This window comes from Salvelinus alpinus, chromosome 10 (genome assembly GCF_045679555.1).
Source record: "Salvelinus alpinus chromosome 10, SLU_Salpinus.1, whole genome shotgun sequence".
NCBI lineage: Eukaryota > Metazoa > Chordata > Actinopteri > Salmoniformes > Salmonidae > Salvelinus > Salvelinus alpinus.
Window position 1 is genome coordinate 85,112,244 of NC_092095.1, and position 13,300 is coordinate 85,125,543.

Sequence of the window (13,300 nt, forward strand, 5' to 3'; positions counted from 1 at the left end):
ATAGACAGTGGAGTGAATAGAGGAGTGATAACAGAATGATAGACAGTGGAGTGAATAGAGGAGTGATAACAGAACGATAGACAGTGGAGTGAATAGAGGAGTGATAACAGAATGATAGACAGTGGAGTGATAACAGAATGATAGACAGTGGAGTGAATAGAGGAGTGATAACAGAATGATAGACAGTGGAGTGATAACAGAATGATAGACAGTGGAGTGAATAGAGGAGTGATAACAGAACGATAGACAGTGGAGTGAATAGAGGAGTGATAACAGAACGATAGACAGTGGAGTGATAACAGAACGATAGACAGTGGAGTGAATAGAGGAGTGATAACAGAATGATAGACAGTGGAGTGAATAGAGGAGTGATAACAGAATGATAGACAGTGGAGTGATAACAGAATGATAGACAATGGAGTGAATAGAGGAGTGATAACAGAATGATAGACAGTGGAGTGATAACAGAATGATAGACAGAGGAGTGATAACAGAATGATAGACAGAGGAGTGATAACAGAATGATAGACAGTGGAGTGATAACAGAATGATAGACAGTGGAGTGATAACAGAATGATAGACAGAGGAGTGATAACAGAATGATAGACAGAGGAGTGATAACAGAACGATATACAGTGGAGTGATAACAGAATGATAGACAGTGGAGTGAATAGAGGAGTGATAACAGAACGATAGACAGTGGAGTGATAACAGAACGATAGACAGTGGAGTGATAACAGAATGATAGACAGTGGAGTGAATAGAGGAGTGATAACAGAACGATAGACAGTGGAGTGATAACAGAATGATAGACAGTGGAGTGATAACAGAACGATAGACAGTGGAGTGATAACAGAATGATAGACAGTGGAGTGATAACAGAACGATAGACAGTGGAGTGATAACAGAATGATAGACAGTGGAGTGAATAGAGGAGTGATAACAGAACGATAGACAGTGGAGTGATAACAGAATGATAGACAGTGGAGTGATAACAGAACGATAGACAGTGGAGTGATAACAGAATGATAGACAGTGGAGTGAATAGAGGAGTGATAACAGAATGATAGACAGTGGAGTGATAACAGAACGATAGTTAGTGGAGTGAATAGAGGAGTGATAACAGAATGATAGAGAGAGGAGTGATAACAGAACGATAGTTAGTGGAGTGAATAGAGGAGTGATAACAGAATGATAGACAGTGGAGTGAATAGAGGAGTGATAACAGAACGATAGACAGTGGAGTGAATAGAGGAGTGATAACAGAATGATAGACAGTGGAGTGAATAGAGGAGTGATAACAGAATGATAGACAGTGGAGTGATAACAGAACGATAGACAGTGGAGTGAATAGAGGAGTGATAACAGAACGATAGACAGTGGAGTGATAACAGAATGATAGACATTGGAGTGAATAGAGGAGTGATAACAGAATGATAGACAGTGGAGTGAATAGAGGAGTGATAACAGAACGATAGACAGTGGAGTGATAACAGAATGATAGACAGTGGAGTGATAACAGAATGATAGACAGTGGAGTGAATAGAGGAGTGATAACAGAATGATAGACAGTGGAGTGAATAGAGTAGTGATAACAGAACGATAGACAGTGGAGTGAATAGAGGAGTGATAACAGAATGATAGACAGTGGAGTGATAACAGAATGATAGACAGTGGAGTGATAACAGAATGATAGACAGTGGAGTGATAACAGAATGATAGACAGTGGAGTGAATAGAGGAGTGATAACAGAATGATAGACAGTGGAGTGATAACAGAATGATAGACAGTGGAGTGATAACAGAATGATAGACAGTGGAGTGATAACAGAATGATAGACAGTGGAATGATAACAGAACGATAGACAGAGGAGTGAATAGAGGAGTGATAACAGAATGATAGACAGTGGAGTGATAACAGAATGATAGACAGTGGAGTGAATAGAGGAGTGATAACAGAACGATAGACAGTGGAGTGATAACAGAACGATAGACAGTGGAGTGAATAGAGGAGTGATAACAGAATGATAGACAGTGGAGTGAATAGAGGAGTGATAACAGAACGATAGACAGTGGAGTGAATAGAGGAGTGATAACAGAATGATAGACAGTGGAGTGATAACAGAATGATAGACAGTGGAGTGAATAGAGGAGTGATAACAGAATGATAGACAGTGGAGTGATAACAGAATGATAGACAGTGGAGTGAATAGAGGAGTGATAACAGAACGATAGACAGTGGAGTGAATAGAGGAGTGATAACAGAATGATAGACAGTGGAGTGATAACAGAATGATAGACAGTGGAGTGAATAGAGGAGTGATAACAGAACGATAGACAGTGGAGTGAATAGAGGAGTGATAACAGAACGATAGACAGTGGAGTGATAACAGAACGATAGACAGTGGAGTGAATAGAGGAGTGATAACAGAATGATAGACAGTGGAGTGAATAGAGGAGTGATAACAGAATGATAGACAGTGGAGTGATAACAGAATGATAGACAATGGAGTGAATAGAGGAGTGATAACAGAATGATAGACAGTGGAGTGATAACAGAATGATAGACAGAGGAGTGATAACAGAATGATAGACAGAGGAGTGATAACAGAACGATAGACAGTGGAGTGATAACAGAATGATAGACAGTGGAGTGATAACAGAATGATAGACAGAGGAGTGATAACAGAATGATAGACAGTGGAGTGATAACAGAACGATATACAGTGGAGTGATAACAGAATGATAGACAGTGGAGTGAATAGAGGAGTGATAACAGAACGATAGACAGTGGAGTGATAACAGAATGATAGACAGTGGAGTGATAACAGAATGATAGACAGTGGAGTGAATAGAGGAGTGATAACAGAACGATAGACAGTGGAGTGATAACAGAATGATAGACAGTGGAGTGATAACAGAACGATAGACAGTGGAGTGATAACAGAATGATAGACAGTGGAGTGATAACAGAACGATAGACAGTGGAGTGATAACAGAATGATAGACAGTGGAGTGAATAGAGGAGTGATAACAGAACGATAGACATTGGAGTGATAACAGAATGATAGACAGTGGAGTGATAACAGAACGATAGACAGTGGAGTGATAACAGAATGATAGACAGAGGAGTGATAACAGAACGATATACAGTGGAGTGATAACAGAATGATAGACAGTGGAGTGAATAGAGGAGTGATAACAGAACGATAGACAGTGGAGTGATAACAGAACGATAGACAGTGGAGTGATAACAGAATGATAGACAGTGGAGTGAATAGAGGAGTGATAACAGAATGATAGACAGTGGAGTGATAACAGAATGATAGACAGAGGAGTGATAACAGAATGATAGACAGAGGAGTGATAACAGAACGATAGACAGTGGAGTGATAACAGAATGATAGACAGTGGAGTGATAACAGAATGATAGACAGTGGAGTGATAACAGAACGATAGACAGTGGAGTGAATAGAGGAGTGATAACAGAATGATAGACAGTGGAGTGAATAGAGGAGTGATAACAGAATGATAGACAGTGGAGTGATAACAGAATGATAGACAATGGAGTGAATAGAGGAGTGATAACAGAATGATAGACAGTGGAGTGATAACAGAATGATAGACAGAGGAGTGATAACAGAATGATAGACAGAGGAGTGATAACAGAACGATAGACAGTGGAGTGATAACAGAATGATAGACAGTGGAGTGATAACAGAATGATAGACAGAGGAGTGATAACAGAATGATAGACAGTGGAGTGATAACAGAACGATATACAGTGGAGTGATAACAGAATGATAGACAGTGGAGTGAATAGAGGAGTGATAACAGAACGATAGACAGTGGAGTGATAACAGAACGATAGACAGTGGAGTGATAACAGAATGATAGACAGTGGAGTGAATAGAGGAGTGATAACAGAACGATAGACAGTGGAGTGATAACAGAATGATAGACAGTGGAGTGATAACAGAACGATAGACAGTGGAGTGATAACAGAATGATAGACAGTGGAGTGATAACAGAACGATAGACAGTGGAGTGATAACAGAATGATAGACAGTGGAGTGAATAGAGGAGTGATAACAGAACGATAGACAGTGGAGTGATAACAGAATGATAGACAGTGGAGTGATAACAGAACGATAGACAGTGGAGTGATAACAGAATGATAGACAGAGGAGTGATAACAGAACGATATACAGTGGAGTGATAACAGAATGATAGACAGTGGAGTGAATAGAGGAGTGATAACAGAACGATAGACAGTGGAGTGATAACAGAACGATAGACAGTGGAGTGATAACAGAATGATAGACAGTGGAGTGAATAGAGGAGTGATAACAGAACGATAGACAGTGGAGTGATAACAGAACGATAGACAGTGGAGTGATAACAGAATGATAGACAGTGGAGTGAATAGAGGAGTGATAACAGAATGATAGACAGTGGAGTGATAACAGAACGATAGTTAGTGGAGTGAATAGAGGAGTGATAACAGAATGATAGACAGTGGAGTGATAACAGAACGATAGTTAGTGGAGTGAATAGAGGAGTGATAACAGAATGATAGACAGTGGAGTGAATAGAGGAGTGATAACAGAACGATAGACAGTGGAGTGAATAGAGGAGTGATAACAGAATGATAGACAGTGGAGTGAATAGAGGAGTGATAACAGAATGATAGACAGTGGAGTGATAACAGAACGATAGACAGTGGAGTGAATAGAGGAGTGATAACAGAACGATAGACAGTGGAGTGATAACAGAATGATAGACAGTGGAGTGAATAGAGGAGTGATAACAGAATGATAGACAGTGGAGTGAATAGAGGAGTGATAACAGAACGATAGACAGTGGAGTGAATAGAGGAGTGATACCAGAATGATAGACAGTGGAGTGAATAGAGGAGTGATAACAGAACGATAGACAGTGGAGTGATAACAGAATGATAGACAGTGGTGTGATAACAGAATGATAGACAGTGGAGTGAATAGAGGAGTGATAACAGAATGATAGACAGTGGAGTGAATAGAGGAGTGATAACAGAACGATAGACAGTGGAGTGAATAGAGGAGTGATAACAGAATGATAGACAGTGGAGTAATAACAGAATGATAGACAGTGGAGTGAATAGAGGAGTGATAACAGAATGATAGACAGTGGAGTGATAACAGAATGATAGACAGTGGAGTGATAACAGAATGATAGACAGTGGAGTGATAATAGAATGATAGACAGTGGAGTGAATAGAGGAGTGATAACAGAATGATAGACAGTGGAGTGATAACAGAATGATAGACAGTGGAGTGATAACAGAATGATAGACGGTGGAGTGATAACAGAATGATAGACAGTGGAGTGATAACAGAATGATAGACAGTGGAGTGATAACAGAATGATAGACAGTGGAGTGATAACAGAATGATAGACAGTGGAGTGATAACAGAATGATAGACAGTGGAGTGATAACAGAATGATAGACAGTGGAATGATAACAGAACGATAGACAGAGGAGTGAATAGAGGAGTGATAACAGAATGATAGACAGTGGAGTGATAACAGAATGATAGACAGTGGAGTGAATAGAGGAGTGATAACAGAACGATAGACAGTGGAGTGATAACAGAACGATAGACAGTGGAGTGAATAGAGGAGTGATAACAGAATGATAGACAGTGGAGTGAATAGAGGAGTGATAACAGAACGATAGACAGTGGAGTGAATAGAGGAGTGATAACAGAATGATAGACAGTGGAGTGATAACAGAATGATAGACAGTGGAGTGAATAGAGGAGTGATAACAGAATGATAGACAGTGGAGTGATAACAGAATGATAGACAGTGGAGTGAATAGAGGAGTGATAACAGAACGATAGACAGTGGAGTGAATAGAGGAGTGATAACAGAATGATAGACAGTGGAGTGATAACAGAATGATAGACAGTGGAGTGAATAGAGGAGTGATAACAGAACGATAGACAGTGGAGTGAATAGAGGAGTGATAACAGAACGATAGACAGTGGAGTGATAACAGAACGATAGACAGTGGAGTGAATAGAGGAGTGATAACAGAATGATAGACAGTGGAGTGAATAGAGGAGTGATAACAGAATGATAGACAGTGGAGTGATAACAGAATGATAGACAATGGAGTGAATAGAGGAGTGATAACAGAATGATAGACAGTGGAGTGATAACAGAATGATAGACAGAGGAGTGATAACAGAATGATAGACAGAGGAGTGATAACAGAACGATAGACAGTGGAGTGATAACAGAATGATAGACAGTGGAGTGATAACAGAATGATAGACAGAGGAGTGATAACAGAATGATAGACAGTGGAGTGATAACAGAACGATATACAGTGGAGTGATAACAGAATGATAGACAGTGGAGTGAATAGAGGAGTGATAACAGAACGATAGACAGTGGAGTGATAACAGAATGATAGACAGTGGAGTGATAACAGAATGATAGACAGTGGAGTGAATAGAGGAGTGATAACAGAACGATAGACAGTGGAGTGATAACAGAATGATAGACAGTGGAGTGATAACAGAACGATAGACAGTGGAGTGATAACAGAATGATAGACAGTGGAGTGATAACAGAACGATAGACAGTGGAGTGATAACAGAATGATAGACAGTGGAGTGAATAGAGGAGTGATAACAGAACGATAGACATTGGAGTGATAACAGAATGATAGACAGTGGAGTGATAACAGAACGATAGACAGTGGAGTGATAACAGAATGATAGACAGAGGAGTGATAACAGAACGATATACAGTGGAGTGATAACAGAATGATAGACAGTGGAGTGAATAGAGGAGTGATAACAGAACGATAGACAGTGGAGTGATAACAGAACGATAGACAGTGGAGTGATAACAGAATGATAGACAGTGGAGTGAATAGAGGAGTGATAACAGAATGATAGACAGTGGAGTGATAACAGAATGATAGACAGAGGAGTGATAACAGAATGATAGACAGAGGAGTGATAACAGAACGATAGACAGTGGAGTGATAACAGAATGATAGACAGTGGAGTGATAACAGAATGATAGACAGTGGAGTGATAACAGAACGATAGACAGTGGAGTGAATAGAGGAGTGATAACAGAATGATAGACAGTGGAGTGAATAGAGGAGTGATAACAGAATGATAGACAGTGGAGTGATAACAGAATGATAGACAATGGAGTGAATAGAGGAGTGATAACAGAATGATAGACAGTGGAGTGATAACAGAATGATAGACAGAGGAGTGATAACAGAATGATAGACAGAGGAGTGATAACAGAACGATAGACAGTGGAGTGATAACAGAATGATAGACAGTGGAGTGATAACAGAATGATAGACAGAGGAGTGATAACAGAATGATAGACAGTGGAGTGATAACAGAACGATATACAGTGGAGTGATAACAGAATGATAGACAGTGGAGTGAATAGAGGAGTGATAACAGAACGATAGACAGTGGAGTGATAACAGAACGATAGACAGTGGAGTGATAACAGAATGATAGACAGTGGAGTGAATAGAGGAGTGATAACAGAACGATAGACAGTGGAGTGATAACAGAATGATAGACAGTGGAGTGATAACAGAACGATAGACAGTGGAGTGATAACAGAATGATAGACAGTGGAGTGATAACAGAACGATAGACAGTGGAGTGATAACAGAATGATAGACAGTGGAGTGAATAGAGGAGTGATAACAGAACGATAGACAGTGGAGTGATAACAGAATGATAGACAGTGGAGTGATAACAGAACGATAGACAGTGGAGTGATAACAGAATGATAGACAGAGGAGTGATAACAGAACGATATACAGTGGAGTGATAACAGAATGATAGACAGTGGAGTGAATAGAGGAGTGATAACAGAACGATAGACAGTGGAGTGATAACAGAACGATAGACAGTGGAGTGATAACAGAATGATAGACAGTGGAGTGAATAGAGGAGTGATAACAGAACGATAGACAGTGGAGTGATAACAGAACGATAGACAGTGGAGTGATAACAGAATGATAGACAGTGGAGTGAATAGAGGAGTGATAACAGAATGATAGACAGTGGAGTGATAACAGAACGATAGTTAGTGGAGTGAATAGAGGAGTGATAACAGAATGATAGACAGTGGAGTGATAACAGAACGATAGTTAGTGGAGTGAATAGAGGAGTGATAACAGAATGATAGACAGTGGAGTGAATAGAGGAGTGATAACAGAACGATAGACAGTGGAGTGAATAGAGGAGTGATAACAGAATGATAGACAGTGGAGTGAATAGAGGAGTGATAACAGAATGATAGACAGTGGAGTGATAACAGAACGATAGACAGTGGAGTGAATAGAGGAGTGATAACAGAACGATAGACAGTGGAGTGATAACAGAATGATAGACAGTGGAGTGAATAGAGGAGTGATAACAGAATGATAGACAGTGGAGTGAATAGAGGAGTGATAACAGAACGATAGACAGTGGAGTGAATAGAGGAGTGATACCAGAATGATAGACAGTGGAGTGAATAGAGGAGTGATAACAGAACGATAGACAGTGGAGTGATAACAGAATGATAGACAGTGGTGTGATAACAGAATGATAGACAGTGGAGTGAATAGAGGAGTGATAACAGAATGATAGACAGTGGAGTGAATAGAGGAGTGATAACAGAACGATAGACAGTGGAGTGAATAGAGGAGTGATAACAGAATGATAGACAGTGGAGTAATAACAGAATGATAGACAGTGGAGTGAATAGAGGAGTGATAACAGAATGATAGACAGTGGAGTGATAACAGAATGATAGACAGTGGAGTGATAACAGAATGATAGACAGTGGAGTGATAATAGAATGATAGACAGTGGAGTGAATAGAGGAGTGATAACAGAATGATAGACAGTGGAGTGATAACAGAATGATAGACAGTGGAGTGATAACAGAATGATAGACGGTGGAGTGATAACAGAATGATAGACAGTGGAGTGATAACAGAATGATAGACAGTGGAGTGATAACAGAATGATAGACAGTGGAGTGATAACAGAATGATAGACAGTGGAGTGATAACAGAATGATAGACAGTGGAGTGATAACAGAATGATAGACAGTGGAGTGATAACAGAATGATAGACAGTGGAGTGATAACAGAACGATAGACAGAGGAGTGAATAGAGGAGTGATAACAGAATGATAGACAGTGGAGTGATAACAGAATGATAGACAGTGGAGTGAATAGAGGAGTGATAACAGAATGATAGACAGTGGAGTGAATAGAGGAGTGATAACAGAATGATAGACAGTGGAGTGAATAGAGGAGTGATAACAGAACGATAGACAGTGGAGTGAATAGAGGAGTGATAACAGAACGATAGACAGTGGGAATGTACATACAACAGGACCTTATAATCATGCATATTGGTACTTACATCCAGTATTTTCTTAAAGACAGCTTTGAGGGAAGCTGCAAGTTGATGAGAACTGGTAAACAAACCAGACGAAGAGAGGAAGAGAGACGAAAGGTGTGGTGGTCTGGTTCTTACCTTTCTGTTGGGCTTCTTCACATCGATGTCTTTGTCTGTCAGGGAACATTACAGTGTCATTATTCAACATGGTAAAGAGTTCATGATGACGGCTCATTGTTACACAGAACGCCAACGACGAGTGGCAGATACCACAGCTGCTAAAAATATGTTTTGTACAAAGGTGGATTCCACCTCATCATATACCAATACGGCAATGGCCCGCTCACATTCAAGGAAATTGGTTAGGGACTTCATTATGTATATATATATATAAATAATGTATTGTATGAATCCTATACATTGAAATAATACAAAATAAATGTGGAAAAATTTAATCATGACACAATCACGCAAACTGACCAAATATCTAATTAATAATAAAATGACCCAAAATGATCATTCTTCAGTACAGCAAAATATAATTAAATTAGTAGAATTAATAGTTTTAAAATATTTGTGATTTTTGTTGCCAAGTCAATTATTATAAATAGCTAATTCTATTAAAATTCATTCAATCGGGACTGAATGCATTTCATGTTAATCCTGGTTCTATTGTCAATATCAAATTCTGAAAGAAACATTTAGAAATATTCCCAAAGACGCCGTGATCCCCTGGGAGATGATGGAGTTGTATCCAGTATTCTCCTCTCACCCACCTGTCATGGCTGCAGTGAGTTGAGAGGACTCCTAGTTCCCTCTCTGTTCAATATCCTTCACAAGGGGAGTCAGACACTCCAGAAGGGTTATGCTTAGTATATCAGGAAGTATCTCCCTCTGATTCCAAGGAAGACTCTGCATGGGGCTTTTGTAACCTGTCCCCCAGCAGAGCCCTCACCTCCCACAATGCACCTCCCACTGGACTGTGCCCTGTCTTTATGGTGCCTTGTGCCACAACACCAGAGGAGAGGTGGGACAGGTAAAATATGGAGATGGGAGCCAGGGGGGAGAGATACAAGTACAGAACTATATTGAACAGAATAAGCTGTCCATCAATAATTACTGTATGACTCAGGGAGAATGATGAAGGTCCTCTCAAACAGAGAGAGATAGTAGACAGAGGGAAATGTATAATAACATTTGATTTGAAGGAGAGACAGAGAGAGGAGAGACAGAGACAGAGAGAGAGAGAGGAGAGAGACACATAGTCAGAGAGAGGAGAGACAGAGAGATGAGAGACAGAGACAGAGAGAGACAGAGAGGGAGAGACAGAGAGAGGAGAGACAGAGAGAGGAGAGAGAGAGAGAGGAGAGACAGAGAGAGGAGAGACAGAGAGAGGGGACATGGAGAGAGGAGAGAGAGAGAGGAGAGACAGAGAGAGAGAGAGAGAGAGAGAGAGAGAGAGAGAGAGAGAGAGAGAGAGAGAGAGAGAGAGGATAGACATAGAGAGAGAGAGAGAGAGAGAGAGAGAGAGGCACGAGAGAGAGAGAGAGAGAGAGAGAGACAGAGAGAGGAGAGACAGAGAGAGGGCGAGAGAGAGAGGAGAGACAGAGATAGGCGAGAGAGAGAGAAAGAGAGAGGATATATATATAGAGAGAGATGTGATAAAGGACTACCTTTAGGGGTGTGTACTGTATCCTCTCTAAGATATCAGACAGGATCTACAGGGTTGAATGACTATGAGAGACATAACCCCTGACTTCACTATTTAACCAGAGATAGACTAGTACAGTATATAACCCCTGACTTCACTATTTAACCAGAGATAGACTAGTACAGTACAGTATATAACCCCTGACTTCACTATTTAACCAGAGATAGACTAGTACAGTACAGTATATAACCCCTGACTTCACTATTTAACCAGAGATAGACTAGTACAGTACAGTATATAACCCCTGGCTTCACTATTTAACCAGAGATAGACTAGTACAGTACAGTATATAACCCCTGACTTCACTATTTAACCAGAGATAGACTAGTACAGTACAGTATATAACCCCTGACTTCACTATTTAACCAGAGATAGACTAGTAAAGTACAGTATATAACCCCTGACTTCACTATTTAACCAGAGATAGACTAGTACAGTACAGTATATAACCCCTGACTTCACTCTTTAACCAGAGATAGACTAGTACAGTACAGTATATAACCCCTGACTTCACTATTTAACCAGAGATAGACTAGTACAGTACAGTATATAACCCCTGGCTTCACTATTTAACCAGAGATAGACTAGTACAGTACAGTATATAACCCCTGACTTCACTATTTAACCAGAGATAGACTAGTACAGTACAGTATATAACCCCTGACTTCACTATTTAACCAGAGATAGACTAGTACAGTACAGTATATAACCCCTGACTTCACTATTTAACCAGAGATAGACTAGTACAGTACAGTATATAACCCCTGACTTCACTATTTAACCAGAGATAGACTAGTACAGTACAGTATATAACCCCTGACTTCACTATTTAACCAGAGATAGACTAATACAGTACAGTATATAACCCCTGACTTCACTATTTAACCAGAGATAGACTAGTACAGTACAGTATATAACCCCTGACTTCACTATTTAACCAGAGATAGACTAGTACAGTATATAACCCCTGACTTCACTATTTAACCAGAGATAGACTAGTACAGTACAGTATATAACCCCTGACTTCACTATTTAACCAGAGATAGACTAGTACAGTACAGTATATAACCCCTGACTTCACTATTTAACCAGAGATAGATTAGTACAGTACAGTATATAACCCCTGGCTTCACTATTTAACCAGAGATAGACTAGTACAGTACAGTATATAACCCCTGACTTCACTATTTAACCAGAGATAGACTAGTACAGTACAGTATATAACCCCTGACTTCACTATTTAACCAGAGATAGACTAGTACAGTACAGTATATAACCCCTGACTTCACTATTTAACCAGAGATAGACTAGTACAGTATATAACCCCTGACTTCACTATTTAACCAGGGATAGACTAGTACAGTACAGTATATAACCCCTGACTTCACTATTTAACCAGAGATAGACTAGTACAGTACAGTATATAACCCCTGACTTCACTATTTAACCAGAGATAGACTAGTACAGTACAGTATATAACCCCTGACTTCACTATTTAACCAGAGATAGAATAGTACAGTACAGTATATAACCCCTGACTTCACTATTTAACCAGAGATAGACTAGTACAGTACAGTATATAACCCCTGACTTCACTATTTAACCAGAGATAGATTAGTACAGTACAGTATATAACCCCTGACTTCACTATTTAACCAGAGATAGACTAGTACAGTACAGTATATAACCCCTGACTTCACTATTTAACCAGAGATAGACTAGTACAGTATATAACCCCTGACTTCACTATTTAACCAGAGATAGACTAGTACAGTATATAACCCCTGACTTCACTATTTAACCAGAGATAGACTAGTACAGTACAGTATATAACCCCTGACTTCACTATTTAACCAGAGATAGACTAGTACAGTACAGTATATAACCCCTGACTTCACTATTTAACCAGAGATAGAATAGTACAGTACAGTATATAACCCCTGACTTCACTATTTAACCAGAGATAGACTAGTACAGTACAGTATATAACCCCTGACTTCACTATTTAACCAGAGATAGATTAGTACAATACAGTATATAACCCCTGACTTCACTATTTAACCAGAGATAGACTAGTACAGTACAGTATATAACCCCTGGCTTCACTATTTAACCAGAGATAGACTAGTACAGTATATAACCCCTGACTTCAC

At 39.6% G+C, this 13,300-nt stretch overlaps 1 protein-coding gene across 3 annotated transcripts in view; it reads right to left on the reverse strand.

The window, feature by feature from the left end:
- Positions 1–13,300, reverse strand: part of LOC139532888 (solute carrier family 15 member 1-like) — a 132,852-nt gene that overhangs the window by 76,227 nt on the left and 43,325 nt on the right. The window contains exons 1-2 of one of the 3 annotated variants that reach the window (XM_071331039.1): positions 10,213–10,319; positions 9,575–9,609 (exon numbers count right to left, since the gene is read on the reverse strand). In XM_071331039.1, coding sequence (XP_071187140.1) covers positions 9,575–9,609; positions 10,213–10,219 — 42 coding nt within the window. In that variant the 5' untranslated portion in view covers positions 10,220–10,319. Of the gene's footprint in view, positions 1–9,460; positions 9,496–9,574; positions 9,610–10,212; positions 10,320–13,300 lie in introns of those variants that run through there. The other 2 variants (XM_071331041.1, XM_071331040.1) reach the window with 2 other exon arrangements.